The sequence below is a fragment of the Oncorhynchus mykiss genome, chromosome 19, assembly GCF_013265735.2.
Source record: "Oncorhynchus mykiss isolate Arlee chromosome 19, USDA_OmykA_1.1, whole genome shotgun sequence".
NCBI lineage: Eukaryota > Metazoa > Chordata > Actinopteri > Salmoniformes > Salmonidae > Oncorhynchus > Oncorhynchus mykiss.
The window spans coordinates 55,360,700-55,375,505 of NC_048583.1; the positions used below are offsets into that span (position 1 = coordinate 55,360,700).

Here is a 14,806-nt window from a genome sequence, read left to right on the forward strand (position 1 = left end):
CATACCTATATAACGTAGGTAGATGAAGTAATGACGGCAAGAAAAATATAGCGCTACACGTGCAACACAGCATTCCTAACCTAGCCCACAATGTCTGCTGTATGGATCGAGCAGTCAACAAGTTGAGCAGTCATTTAAAAGAGTAAGAACATTTCATCGAGGCAACTCAAAGGCAAAATCCATTAATGCCAAGATAATGGAATTAATTTCCCTTGACAATCAACTGTTCTCTGTCGTGGATGATTTTGGCTTTCGCCAACTGGTCGAGCACTAGTACACACTACCAAGTTGGCGCTATTTTTCAGATATTAACCTACCAGAGTAACACAGAATTGTTGAAACTCACATCCATGAGCGTCACTGCTATTAGCTTCACGACTGACATTTGGACCAGCGATGTCAGCCCCATGAGCATTGAGTCTGACAGCACAGTGGGTCGACGAGGATTTCATACTGAAGAAAGTCGTATTGCATGCCCAAGAATGTGCTGGTTCTCATACCGCTGCTGTCATTTCAAAGGCATTTGAGAACATGTTTGAAACTTGGAAACATGAACACTCCTAGCTCCATTCGAACAACTGACTCGCGAAATAAGCTCAACTGCGTCTGCAGCAGACGTGATACCCTGTCATTGTATTGAAACGCCTGATCAACAAAAATGCCAACACAGACCGTGGGGTTAACTTGGAAAATAACTCTACTAGAGGCTGTGAACAAGCAATTTAGTGGCATTCTCTCTGAGCCTCTACGATGTCATGCTCGATGCTAGGTACAAGGACCGCTACTTCGATGCAGACAAGAAACAGGTTTTAAGTGAAACATACAAACGTAAATGCCAAAAAAATAACTTTTTGGTCAGTGTGTGTGTTTAAACTATTTAACTGTACTAGAATGCCTAAAAGGACGCAAACATTTTTAATACCGATTATCGGTATCAGTTTTTTGGCAAGGAAAATATTGGATATCGGCCAAAATGTTTATCGGTACATCCCTAAATTTAATCATATTATTATATGTAGTAGAAATCGATGGGTTAGAAGAAGCCTACATAACCAACCCATAAAGTAAAATGTAACATCCAAATATGGCCAGCTATGTAAACTTTAACATTGATTTATCCTGCAATAGATGTCATTCAATTGGTAACATACATTTTTCTTCTAATGCAGCTTAAGGGGAAAGTAATCTAAAAGTAACTGAATGTAATCAGACTACGTTACTGAGCTTGGGTAATCCAGAAGTTATATATTACTGATTACAATTGGACAGGTAACAAGTAACTCATGGATTACACTTAGAAAGTAACATACCCAACCCTGTTGGCTGCATATTAATAAAATGTATACCAAACAAAAATAGAAAAGCAACATAAAGTGTTGGTTCCATGTTTCCTGAGCTGTAATAAAAGATCCTCTAAATGTTCTATATGCACAAAAAGCTTATTTCTTTAAAATGGTGTGAACCAATTTGTTTACATCCCTTTCAGTGAGTATTTCTCCTTTGACAAGATAATCCATCCACCTGACAGGCGTGGCATATCAAGGAGCTGATTAAACAGCATGATCATTACACAGGTGCACCTTGTGCTGGGGACAATAAAAGGCCACTCTAAACTGTGCAGTTTTGTCACACAGCACAATGCCACGTATCAAGTTGAGGGAGCGTGCAATTGGCATGCTGACTGCAGGAATGTCCACCAGAGCTGTTAGATAATTTAATGTTCATCTCTCTACCATAAGCCACGTCCAACTTCATTTTAGAGAATTTGGCAGTACGTCCAACGGTCCTCACAACCACAGACCACGTGTAACCATGCCAGCCCAAGACCTCCACATCCGGCTTCTTCACCTGCGGTATCGTCTGAGACGAGAAACCCAGACAGCTGATGAAACTGAAGAGTAAATTTATGTCTGTAATAAAAACATCCTGATTGGCTGGGCCTGGCCTATGCCCTCTCAGGCCCACCCATTTATATTTTTGTTCAGTATAAAATACATTTACTGATTAATTCTTGATTCAGCATAACAGTTCAGGCAATCGTGAACCTACACTGCCACCCAGTGGTGATTTAGTGCTACTACAGTGAGCACCATAATTCATTGGACAGTGACCATTTTTTTGTTATTTTGGTTCTGTATTCTAGTAGTTTGAGTTTGAAAGGATACAATGACAATGACAAAGTGCAGACTGTCAGCTTTAATTTGAGGGTATTTTCATACATATCGGATGAACCGTTTAGAAATGACAGCACCTTTTGTACATGGTCCCCCCATTTTAAGGTACTACAAGTATTTATTGAATTGGCTTCACAGATGTGTGTCGTTAGGCAGGTGTATTTTTTCGTGTCGTTAGTGAATGCAGGAGAGTTGTTGATGAATAGTTTTGATTCTAGGCTTTGCTATTGCCTTTGGATGTTGTTGTTGGGGTGTGACAACATGAGGAAGACAGCAGTGTCAATGCAAATTAAGCTGGCCGTCATAAAGCTCAGAAATGAAAATCAATCAATCAAGAACATTGCAAAAATCCTGGGCACGCCCAAGTCAACAGTTTGGTTCATCATTAACAAGAAAAAAAACAACCGATGAACTCAATTATGTCAAAAGACCCGGTAGACTGAGGAAGACCACTGTAGTGGATGACCGGAGAATACTCTCTATGGTGAAGAAAACCCCCCTGACAACAGCCCAACAGATCAAAAACACTCTCCTGGATGCAGGTGTAGATGTGTCAAAGTCTACCATACGTAGACAACTACACCAGCAGGATTACAGAGGGTACACTACAAGATGCAAACCACTTATAAGCCTGAAAAACAGAAAGGCGAGATTACAGTTTTCTAAAAAGCACCTAAAAGAGCCCCAACAGTTCTGGAAAAAAGTATTGTGGACAGATGAGACAAAGATAAACATGTACCAGAGTGATGGAAAGAAGAAAGTGTAGAAAAAAAAGACATACCCATGATCCAAAGCATACCACCTCATCCGTGAAACATGGTGGAGGGGGTGTTATGGCTTGGGTCTGTATGGCTGCCAGTGGAACAGGCTCACTTGTCTTCATCGATGATGTGACTGCAGACAGAAGTAGAACAATGAATTCTGAAGTCTACAGAAATATTTTATCTGCTCAGATAAAACCAAATACCTCCAAACTCATTGGACAGCACTTCATCATGCAACAAGACAATGACCCTAAACATACAGCTAGAGCAACGAAGGGGTTTTCAATGGCCAAAAAGTGGAAAAACCTTGACTGGCCGAGTCAATCACCGGATCTGAATCCAATTGAACATGCATTTTACATGCTGAAGGGAGGGAGCGTGATAATTTAGATAATTGAAGAAAAAAACACGTCCTGTTAAGAACTCTTTTTATTTTTTTAAATATTTTTTTATACTTTCAATGTAGAAAGTCATATATATATAAAAACATATTTAAAAAAATAAAAAGAGTTCTTAACAGGACGTGTTTTTTTTTTACCTTCGCAGGTGTCGTCTGAAGGCATTAAGTCCCCGAAACAAGCAGGAACTGAAGATGACTGCAGTATGCTGCCTCCGCCTTTGTGCGAGGAGCACAAAAATGACCTCCAGAAGGCCACAAATGTGCATGCGTCTGCTCAAACGGTCTGAAACAGACTCCATGAGGGTGGTATGAGGGCCCGACGTCCACAGGTGGGGGTTGTGCTTCCAGCCCAACACCGTGCAGGACGTTTGGCATTTGTCAGAGAACACCAAGATTGGCAAATTCGCCACTGGCGGCCTCTGCTCTTCACAGATGAAAGCAGGTTCACACTGAGCACATGTGACAGACGTGACAGAGTCTGGAGACGCCGTGGTGAACGTTCTGCTGCCTGCAACATCCTCCAGCATGGTTTGGTTTGGCGATGGGTCAGTCATGGTGTGGGTTGGCATTTCTTTGGGGGGCCGCACAGCCCTCCATGTGCTCGCCAGAGGTAGCCTGACTGCCATTAGGTACCGAGATGAGATCCTCAGACCCCTTGTGAGACCATATGCGGGTGTGGTTGGCCCTGGGTTCCTCCTAATGCAAGACAATGCTAGACCTCATGTGGCTAGTGTGTCAGCAGTTCCTGCAAGAGGAAGGCATTGATGCTATGGACTGGCCCACCCGTTCCCCAGACCTGAATCCAATTGAGCACATCTGGGACATCATGTCTCGCTTCATCCACCAACGCCACAGACTGTCCAGGAGTTGGCGGATGCTTTAGTCCAGGTCTGGGAGGAGATCCCTCAGGCGACCATCCGCCACCACATCAGGAGCATGCCCAGGCATTGTAGGGAGGTCATACAGGCACGGAGGCCACACACACTACTAGTCTCATTTTGACTTGTTTTAAGGACATTACATCAAAGTTGGATCAGCCTGTAGTGTGGTTTTCCACTTTAATTTTGAGTGCGACTCCAAATCCAGACCTCCATGGGTTGATACATTTGATTTCCATTGATACGTTGTGTGTGATTTTGTTGTCAGCACATTCAACTATGTAAAGAAAAAAGTATTTAATAAGAATATATCATTCATTTAGATCTAGGATGTGTTATTTTAGTGTTCCCTTTATTTTTTTGAGCAGTGTATATATTACAACATTGTTAAAGTCGGAAACAAGAGTTTTTGAAAAATGGTCAACTATCAAAGTGGATGATAAAGAATACGTCTGGAGTTTAAAACATCAGCCCATCTTTATTTACGTTTCAAAACAAGACAGACAAAGAGCTCTTTCTTCCATTTGGCAGAATAAAACTGACAAGTATGGCGGGCATATTATCAGAGACCATTATGTGGCATGGTCAATAGTTATCCAAAACAAAAATGGCGCAAAGCAGAATCAAAACAAAGCTGGTGATTGAAATGCTCAGTAAAGATCCCTTTCTATCAATAGGAACACCGGTGCACCAAGAATAGTAATAACTGCTCTAGTTCCGTTCCCTATGGGGTTCACAAAACGCCTGTAAAGACAGACTCTTGACCACATGAGTAATGCCAAACCTTAAAAAATAAAATAAATCTGAAGCATACTTTGTGAAATGCTCAGCTCAAAGTTTGATACTCTCGATTTTGCACACTTAAAATGGGAATATTTGTTAAAAGACCTAAGAGGAGGCAGACACTGAAGAAGAAAAAACAGACGAGATACAGACCTTAACACACAGCTGGGCGTCCTTATCACACCCCATAGATAACTTTGTGGGACCTCGCTTTCACTGCAAACTAAACTACAGTTCCACTGCCTAGATGCAAGTTGGTATTCACACATCTCAACAAAGAGTAGAGTAATATAATCATCTTATCCTGATATGATAAGAACTCAAAATGAGTGGAGAAGCATTTCTTCTGTGAAGGGGGAGGGGTTTCATGATAAAGGAGAAGAAATGACACATGATTGGCTCCCAAAGCAGTCAAGTCAGTCACTTGATGTATGCAAATGTCAAAAGTGTGGTTGTTGACAAAGAGAATGATAGAGGTCTCTAGATGTAGAAAACCATTGAGGGCTCCCAGCATTTTAAAGTAGTAATCTGGGTGGGGATTCCTATGGCTTAAGGAAGGATCACATAATTAAATCCAGGTCACCAGGAGGGATCAGCCAATGAATTATACTTGTGAGCAAACATTCCATAACTGCAGGTGGCAGTAAATAGCCGAACCTCGTCTTTATACCTGTTCAAACACTCTAGGTGGCAGTGTGCACCCTTTCAGTTTGTTTGCCAACTCATAGAAGGAGAATGACAAAATTGACTACTTCAAAATGGAGATGGCCTCAATGGCGCTGCCGGTGCTCTCACAGACGCCATAATGGGACAGATACAATGTGCCTATGGGTGGTTGCGTAAAAGTTTAGGGGCTCAAGAGGTGGGGCAAACTGAGGAAAAAGACAAAAACAGTGGAAAGTTATGGCACACCAACCAATAAATAAAAAGAACAACTGCCATATTGGAAGAGGCAATAGGTTTTGTTATAAGGCGTCAACAGGAGATCATTTTCAAAAAGACACAAGAGTCACTCATACTCATATCTTTTAGTGTATCGTGACAGTAAACATGCACATTGTCACATTCCCAAGAGCCACGCATTCTACACCATAGGGAAATCTGACATTTTGTATCTACATAAAAAAAACTGTACAGTTGTTCTCTGGTGTCTTAACAGGCAGCTATAGCGCAACATCACACAAGAGAAAACTTTCATTCACATTTTACCGTAGATTTATAAGTCTTCCAAGCTTTCCTTGTATCACACAAGTCCGAAGACGACACAAACACATATCATTCATATTTAGTCATGGCCGTCCACTGCTTTTAATTGGGATTTATTTATCTGTATCATGTTTACCAAAGGGCCATCAATCAAGCTAAATTCTGAGAGTCATTACCCCAAGGACAGCAATAACATGTTCTCGTATTGATGCAATGGGTTAATGAGTAGGTCCTGAAGAAGCCTGCAAATAAATAAATGTTATGTTATGTTGTACACATTGACTATGACCGCAAGGTCATTATTGTATTTCTAATGCAGCGATAACACTGAAAAACATGAGATTTTAGCTGTAAATGAACAGAGTATTAAGTGTTTTGTAGTAATCTGTTACTCTCCTCAGTCTTATTTGTACATACAACTTCAAGTATGTATTATCACGACTATACAGAAACAAAATGAGAAAAAATTACAACTATCCCACTCCAACAAATGCATCCATCCACAACTCTTCTGTTGAAAGTCTAAGCTTGTCAACAACAAAAAAAGGGGGAAATGGTTTCTCTCGTGGTACTAGAACAGGTACAATATCCTAGAGAAACCCCAGCCTGTACATAAAAAGATGACTAGGCAGCACTGGAGTCAGTCTGGTGATTAGCGAGAGCCATCAAAGCAGGTGAATCTGTAGGGCATGTTATACAGCGCCCACAAAATTACATTGCCATGATGTTGCTCCTGAAGCAATGGGATAAGGAATCTACCTTTTTTGGGAGGTGTGTGGGAGCAGACAGTGAGTGTAAACAGATTGTTGATTGAATAACAGGAGGGGTGTGGTTTAGCTAGCATATTGTAATGGCTAATGTGATGCTCCATCAGCCGTTACAGGTTAGGTACTGTTTGGCATAGCACATAGAATTTAAGCAACGTTTACTTGGCGAGACTTCCTCAATTCCTGACTTGGAAGACCAAATGTATTCTAAAACATCCATTTCTAGTTGCAGGTGGTTCGTTTGAATTTAGAATATGCTGTTATACATTCTTTGATCTATGAAGTTAACCAACAATCTGTACGCCACCATCTTGACTATTTCAAAGTCAAGTGAGTTTCATCATGACATGTGGCACTACAGGGTGGACACCCACCTGACTTAATCAATGAGAGAAGATGAGCACGATGGCAACATTGTTGGATTACCTCATGGAGCAAAACCTTAATTCCATTTTTTTTGTGGGGGGGGGGGGGGATCAGCTTTAATATTGCAGATAGAATGTAGGTTCTATCCATGAAATTGTCTGCATCATTTCCAATCTCCTTATTTGTTCATTTCCCTACTGTGATTGGAATAAACAGACTACAATACTTCTGCTATTTACATCTGTTTCACTCACATCTACAGTACCTAAAACTATACATTTATATTTCTAATTTACTCTTTCTTCAAGTGCTGGATTTTCACCCACAGCAGCCAATTCACATTTTCTTCCCGATCTTAACGCCAACCCTCCGGTGTCCACAGATTAACCCATCTTTCCCAGTATAACGCCAACCCTCCGGTGTCCACAGATTAACCCATCTTTCCCAGTATTACGCCAACCTTCCCATGTCCACAGATTAATCCACCTTTCACAGTATAACGCCATTTAACAATTTCCTTCTGCAATACATCCCTCCATTTTACTGTGATGTCTTACGAGGCTCCTGAACCTCCCTATTTGTAACATTTCTACCGATATTGCCCTGAAAATAAATACTTTACCCAAGACTACAATGATGTTTCCCCATTGACTGATCTTGGTTGTTCCGATGCCATGACAATAGTCGGCATGTCCATCTGAACCCTGATAAGACATAACCATTCCTGGACCTGACTCCAAAAGCGAGCCACCGATGGACAGTATTCTATTTCCTCGTGGCAGAGGGTGCACAAGGCTGACTGTTCTATTGATTCTATTTCCTCGTGGCAGAGTCTGCACAAGGCTGACTGTTCTATTGATTCTATTTCCTCGTGGCAGAGTCTGCACAAGGCTCACTGTTCTATTGATTCTATTTCCTCGTGGCAGAGGGTGCACAAGGCTGACTGTCCAATGTCCCATATATATTGAGCATTCTTTTTGTAGTAAGTATTTTATAATAGATTAAATTAAAATTAATGTCAATAATTGTTTTATATGTCAGTTCATAGACTCGGTGCCAAGGTATTGGGACATCAAAAACCTGTTCCCAACTGACATGCATTTTATATGGTACGGCTGTCAAACCTTTTGACTTTTCTTTTTAATCATTATTAATGGGTGGCAGACTAAATAGATTTTTCTAAATTCAAACCCGCTGAAACTAGACATTGACTTTTAGAAGACATTAGTTGTCTTCCAAGTCTGGAATTGAGGAAGAATCGACAAGTTAAGGTCAGTCAAAAATTATCTGTGCTACGTCAAACAGCACCCATCTTATAGTGCCTATCAGCCAGCTGCTACCATGGTCTGACTAGGCAATATTTTTAATAGCTAGGGTATGGTTTAGATTTGGTTGGGTTCAGACTGACTGGGCCTGCTGGGAGGTGGTGGTTTGTTTTTCCGTCTGGTTTAACCGTTGCCACGGTTGATGAGGTGCAGCCGGGTCTCCACGGGACTGGGTCGTCAGGCACAGGCCTGGCAGCAGAAGAGAGAGAAGCAATGAGAGACAATCCTCTGTGAACCAAGAGTAAAATGCTGTCATGCAACACACATTGGAAAGTCCACTGGCAATTGAACATTGCTTGATAGATGTTTCTGTCTAATCTTGCAAGCCTGAATGTCTGTGGAGAGGGACTACTTTCTGTGTGGCTGACTTACGTGGGGAGATGGAGGACTACGGGTGCTCTAGGTGTGTTTCTTCATCCCCCTGATGTCTTCATCCTTCAGGGTAAACTTCTTCCTCAAGGCCTCGGAGATCAGCGAGGCGGAGTCCGATTCGCCCATCAGGGAGGTGCAGCCTCTGTTGCACCTGCATGGACACACACAATAAGAGCATGGTCTGGTACAAAGACAACTGAAATCCATGACCTAATTCAGAAATGGCAACTGGCGGCAAAGACCTCCCTGTTTGTAGGCCCACAGATTTTCAGAACAGGTTTAAATATATTAGTACCTGTAAAAAGTTGGGACACACCTACTCATCCCAGGGTTTTTATTTGTACTATTTTCTATATTGTCGAATAATAGTGAAGACGTCTAAATTTTGAAAAAACACATATGGAATGAATGATAGTCCCACTAAGCGCAAACCAGATGGGATGGCGTATCGCTGCAGAATGCTGTGGTAGCCATGCTGGTTAAGTGTGCCTTGAATTCTAAATAAATCACTGACAGTGTCACCAGCAAAGCACCACTACACCTCCTCCTCCATGCTTCACGGTGGGAACCACACATGCAGAGATCATCCGTTCACCTACTCTGTCTCACAAAGACACGGCGGTTAGAACCAAACATCTCAAATTTGGACTCCTCAGACCAAAGGACAGGTTTCCACCAGTGTAATGTCCATTGCTCGTGTTTCTTGGCCCAAGCAAGTCTCTTCTTCATATGTGTCCTTTCGTATGTGTCCATTTTTTGTGTCCTTTACTTTGCTGTGGCGGTCCTCATGAGAGCCAGTTTCATCATAGCGCTTGATAGTTTTTGCGACTGCACTTGAAGAAACTTTCAATGTTCTTGAAATATTACAGGTTGACTGACCTTCATGTCTTAAAGTAATGATGGACTGTCATTTCTCTTTCCTTATTTGAACTGTTCTTGCCATAATATGGACTTGGCCTTTTACCAAATAGGGCTATCTTCTGTATACCACCCCTATCTTATCACAACACAACTGATTGGCTCAAACGCATTATGGAAAGACATTCCACAAATGTACTTTTAAGGCACACCTGTTAATTGAAATGCATTCCAGGTGACTACCTCATGAAGCTGGTTGAGGGAATGCCAAGAGTGTGCAAAGCTGTCACCAAGGCAAAGGGTGGCTATGAAGAATCTAAAATCTAAAATATATTTTGATTTGTTTAACACTTTTTGGGTTACTGTATACACTTAAATGCTGATATGATGTTATGCAATTCTCACGATTCTATATGCATTGTGATTTTGTGATTTGATTTTCCAAACATATGGCTCACTACATGTCTGCTGCAGAGAGACAAGAGAGCATGAGAAAAGGAGTTACAAGCTATAGGATGAAAAATACCTGAGTTTTGGCGCAGATACAGCCGACTAGCACAAACGTTACTTACAATAGCAAAAAAAAGTTTATATAAGTCAAATATCGGTATAATATCGTCCCAAAATAATATTGCGATATGTAACTAGCGGGTATGAATGTGGGAATGCAGACCGGCAAGCCACTGTGGCCCCTCATAAAGAGTTCAGATTTTTTGTGACCCCACCCATCAAAATTGCCCATCCTTGACCAAATTGATTCCTCTTGCTTTTTTCTATCTGTGGAAAACAGGACAACGACCAGCTGTCCTTGTGTTTCCTGCCAATGCATTATCATACACCTTCTGCAGACATGGTATTTACACTGTGTGTGTATTAAGAGACATCAGAGGAAGCCATTTTCTTCCGTATCCTGACTCGCCCTTTAACCTACCTGTCCTTGCTCATCTTCATGCGGTTCATGTCCTTCAGGATGTCCATGACGTCAGCAAAGCTGGTGGACTTGGACAGCGACACTGTGTCCTCCTCCGCCTCCCGGAAGTCCATGCTGGGATGGTCCAGGTCAAAGGTCGCTGAGGCCGTCATAGAGGCAGACATGTTTGCGAGCGGCATGGGGTCCGGCATAAGCTCCGAAACCACAGACACCACATCCTCCTCCTCATCTTCCTCCTCTTCCTCTTCCGTCACGTCACTGATGACGAAGGAGGCTGAGGCGGCGGGCTGGTAGGGCGCCGTCTCAAAGGGCGCCATGGAAAAGCTCATGCTGGTGTCGTCGGGGGACAGGAGGTCGGGGGTCAAGGGGTTGGAGCCTTTAGGGTGACAAACAGAGCAGAGACAGGCTAGTTATCACACTTTTCAGATTTGATTATTTTCCCATAAATAAACCTCAGAATTGGGACAGACAGAGCCTTAAAGGGATGCAGATTGGCAATCAACTCATCTCCTGCACTGGGGTCACATGGTCAGGCTATTTAAAATACAGAGTCCTCTGATGAGCTTCTGATGCATGGGCAGGCAGGTTAGTGTGCTTTCAGTTTTAATCCCAAAGCCCATCACTTTCAGAGGGCGAGCCCTACACTCATCTAGGAAAATCAGGTTATCTGCCTGATAAGAACTCCAGTGTCATCTAACAGCGCATGGCTATAGCATGTGACACTGTCCTCATAATTTCTGCAACAATGACTACGGTATATGCTAATGCATCCACGACATAAGACATACAATCCCAAGGACCAATAAGACACATACGTCTTCTAAAATATACACATGGTAATATCCGAGGTTGATTATCTTATTATTACACATCACTGCATGCGGTAGCCATACTGAAGATTATGACACTTTAAAAGCAACACATAAAGCCAAGCTACTCTAAGACAATCACCTTGCTGCATAAATGACAAAGCGTCAGATACTGTATATAGGCACCAGAGGAAGCTAGCGGGAGGAGCGATAGGAGGACGGGCTCATTGTAATGGCTGGAATGGAAAAAATTAAATAGTATCGAACATATGGAAACCACATGTTTGACTGCATTCCATTAATTCCATTCCAGCTAATACAATGAGCCAGTCTTCCTATAGCTCCTCCCACCAGCCTCCACTGATAGGCACTTAGGAAGGGCTCTACCTATTTTTACAAGGAGCATGTGTGCTCCAGGTCACAGAATATTTAGGCACATATGCAAGTAAAATGGTCGCACTGTAGAGCCCTGATAGGCCTAATATAGCTAGCTAGCTTTGCCAGAGAAAGAGCCCCTTTCACTGGTGAATTTAACTTAATGACAGCTGTGGGGAAACTGCTTGACAAATTCCCTACCAGATTCTGTGGCTACGATCTTGGCGATCTGGGAGCGGAGTCTGCTCAGCTCATCCTGCAGGGAGGTGGTACGGTTCATGGCCGTCACCGCAGGCTTCCTCAGCGTCTCCACCTTCTTGACGTCGCGGCGGAAGTTGGGAACTGAGGAGTTCCTGTGCATAACCAGGAGAGGCGTGGGTCGCCACTCATGTCTAAGAGGGCGTGAATCGCTCCTGAGAAAAGAAATGGACCACAAGAAAACGCTTGCATTAAAAGAACAGGAGGTGAAAGCCTCTATCACATCTACCAGAGTGTCCTTTGTCATAAGTAATGCTAGCATAAACAATAGGCCAATTATTTAGACCCCACGATAGCTGACATATCTGCGGCCTCAGTGAAGGAACATACTCAAGTTCAGCAGCCACATTCTTCTGCACTGTGGGTGAGAAAAGCACATATTTACCGCACTCTGGCATAGGTCTCAGACTCCTCATCTGCTGCGATCCAGGCAATGTCTGCCAGTGTGGGCACCGTGGGGCCATCCATGGGCCGCAGAGGAGGGAGACCTGGGAGTTCCTGGTAAACAGGTGCAGGTTCCCTGTTAGCACTTTTAATGCAATTTGGCCACAAGGTCGGCCTTCTGACAGAAAGTCATTGTCTGTACCGTGTACTTATGCTATTGCATGTGTTGAATTTGATAATGACCATATTTACCTGGAAACATGCCCTGGGCGGTGGTTTCATGGGTACAATAGAGCCTATTCTCCTCACCACACTGCGAGTCGACCCATGAGGCTTGTTCTGCCAAATAGGAATAACCTCCTGAATAGTGGTAAGAAACATGCTGTTAGTTTTTCCAACACACCACAAACTTAGCCTGGTCCCAGATCTGTGGTCCTGCCAGCTTTGCTGTCATTGTCAAGCCAATGAGTGGGATGGAGGGTAGAAACAGACTGGCACCCAGGCTACCACAACCTCTTGTTAGTACATTTCAGAATGCATGCTTTTAATCTATAAAAAGGGCTAGCAAGCTAACTTACTGCTTCGGTTTCCATGGTGAATGATCTTGCTCATACAATGTGCAGAGGACACCTAATCAGCGCTGGGCTCAGTTGGCTACTGTGTGTTTAGTAAACAAAGGACATGCCATAAACAGTCTTCAGACGCTGATATTGAGGTCTTCCAACATCTGTGAGGGAAACAAAGACACATGTTGACAATTGAAAATGGACTATGTAGATTATTGACAGCAGGCCACACATTCAGCTGAAAGTTATAAATGGCTTTAACTAGCTACATAAAGTTAGAAGACTTTATGTACGAATGGCTAATGTTAGCCATCCAGCCTTTTCGAGCCAACTCGATAGCTATGAAATTAGTAAACGAAGTTGCCTCAAAAGTGTGTTGAGGATTATATTAAAAGGCTTAGTGCAGTCAAAAACGTGATATTTTTGGTTGGAATAATACTGTAAAATTGTGAAAACGATGATCGTGCCATTTTAGTGTAAAAACTGTTTGAAAAGACCACCTGTCAGCCTTTTGTGGTGGGATGGAGTTTGTTTCTTATTGATATACCAGCAAATTGACAGAGTTCCTAACCTCTTTGCAATAACAGCTAGTTTTCCCCTCCCCACTCAGACAGGCATAGCAAAATTCTTGCTTGAGTAATTGCTCTTTGCTAAGATGCTATTTGTTTCTTTTTGACCATTTTAATTTAAAACAATCACAGTAAGGTGCTTAATTATTACCCAGAAATGATTTGACATCGAGATAAATACAGCTGTATTACATTGGACCTTTAATGTTGCTGTAAATGAGGTTGATCAAATGGCATGAGTGGATTTTCAATGAGCAACAGTTCCGAACACCAAAAGTATAATCCTAACATATCACGCAAAGCAAATGATTAATAATAAATTGACTAGCTAACCGGTTCACAATAAATTGATTAGCTAGCTGACCGCAGTTGCTAACCGCAGTTTATATGTTAGCTTGCTAGCTAACAAGCTTCAGCCGGTCCTTTGATTGACCCTCAAGTGTAAATCGAAATTATACCATATATTTCGATTATCTTAACACAATATAAAGAAAACTATAAGCATGCAACTTACATTTGTTAATGTAACGTCTGAGAGATTTCAATAATTATTTTCTTTTCGACTAACACGTTCTCGTTTTCGTCTTTCAGACTTCAGCAATGTTATCGTTTTACTAGGCCCGGAAAAAGCACTCTATTCTATAATGTGATTGGTCGGATCATTACACATGCCTTTTCTCCAGCCAATAAAATTTGAGCATCAACAAGCGAAGTGATGTGACGACAGTGCCTCGTGTGGCAGGAAAAGCAAATGCGAGGCTTTTTGCAGAATGGCTGCGGACCCCCTTATAAATAAGGGTAATATTTCCCTAAACTGGAAGCCACTCTAGTTTTCTATTCTAAATTGAGGAAGACCATGCTATTTGTTCCGACTGCTTTATGCATAGGCTATTTCTCTGCAGTGAATGAGTGCCACAAACCAAAGGAATTTTGAAAAGTGACCATTGTCATTTAAACTGTTTGTATGGGGGTGCGTGAAAACATTGGGGTTGGATTGATGATTACAGAAAATAGTTGTTCT

General features: G+C 42.2%; 1 protein-coding gene across 2 annotated transcripts; it reads right to left on the reverse strand.

Annotated features, from left to right (window-relative positions):
- Nucleotides 1-4,674: 4,674 nt before the first annotated feature.
- mtfr1l (mitochondrial fission regulator 1-like) lies at nt 4,675-14,440 on the reverse strand. 2 transcript variants are annotated; one of them, XM_021574744.2, is made up of 8 exons: nt 14,300-14,440; nt 13,229-13,377; nt 12,903-12,989; nt 12,652-12,764; nt 12,210-12,421; nt 10,825-11,200; nt 9,036-9,186; nt 4,675-8,852 (listed from the first exon to the last, which is right to left on the reverse strand). In XM_021574744.2, exons 2-7 carry the CDS (start codon nt 13,241-13,243, stop codon nt 9,063-9,065), a joined length of 927 nt encoding a protein of 308 aa, XP_021430419.1. In that variant the 5' UTR covers nt 13,244-13,377; nt 14,300-14,440; the 3' UTR covers nt 4,675-8,852; nt 9,036-9,062. The 2 variants fall into 2 exon arrangements, with proteins under 2 accessions (XP_021430419.1, XP_021430418.1); XM_021574743.2 differs by having other exon boundaries at nt 12,903-13,010.
- Nucleotides 14,441-14,806: the final 366 nt, after the last annotated feature.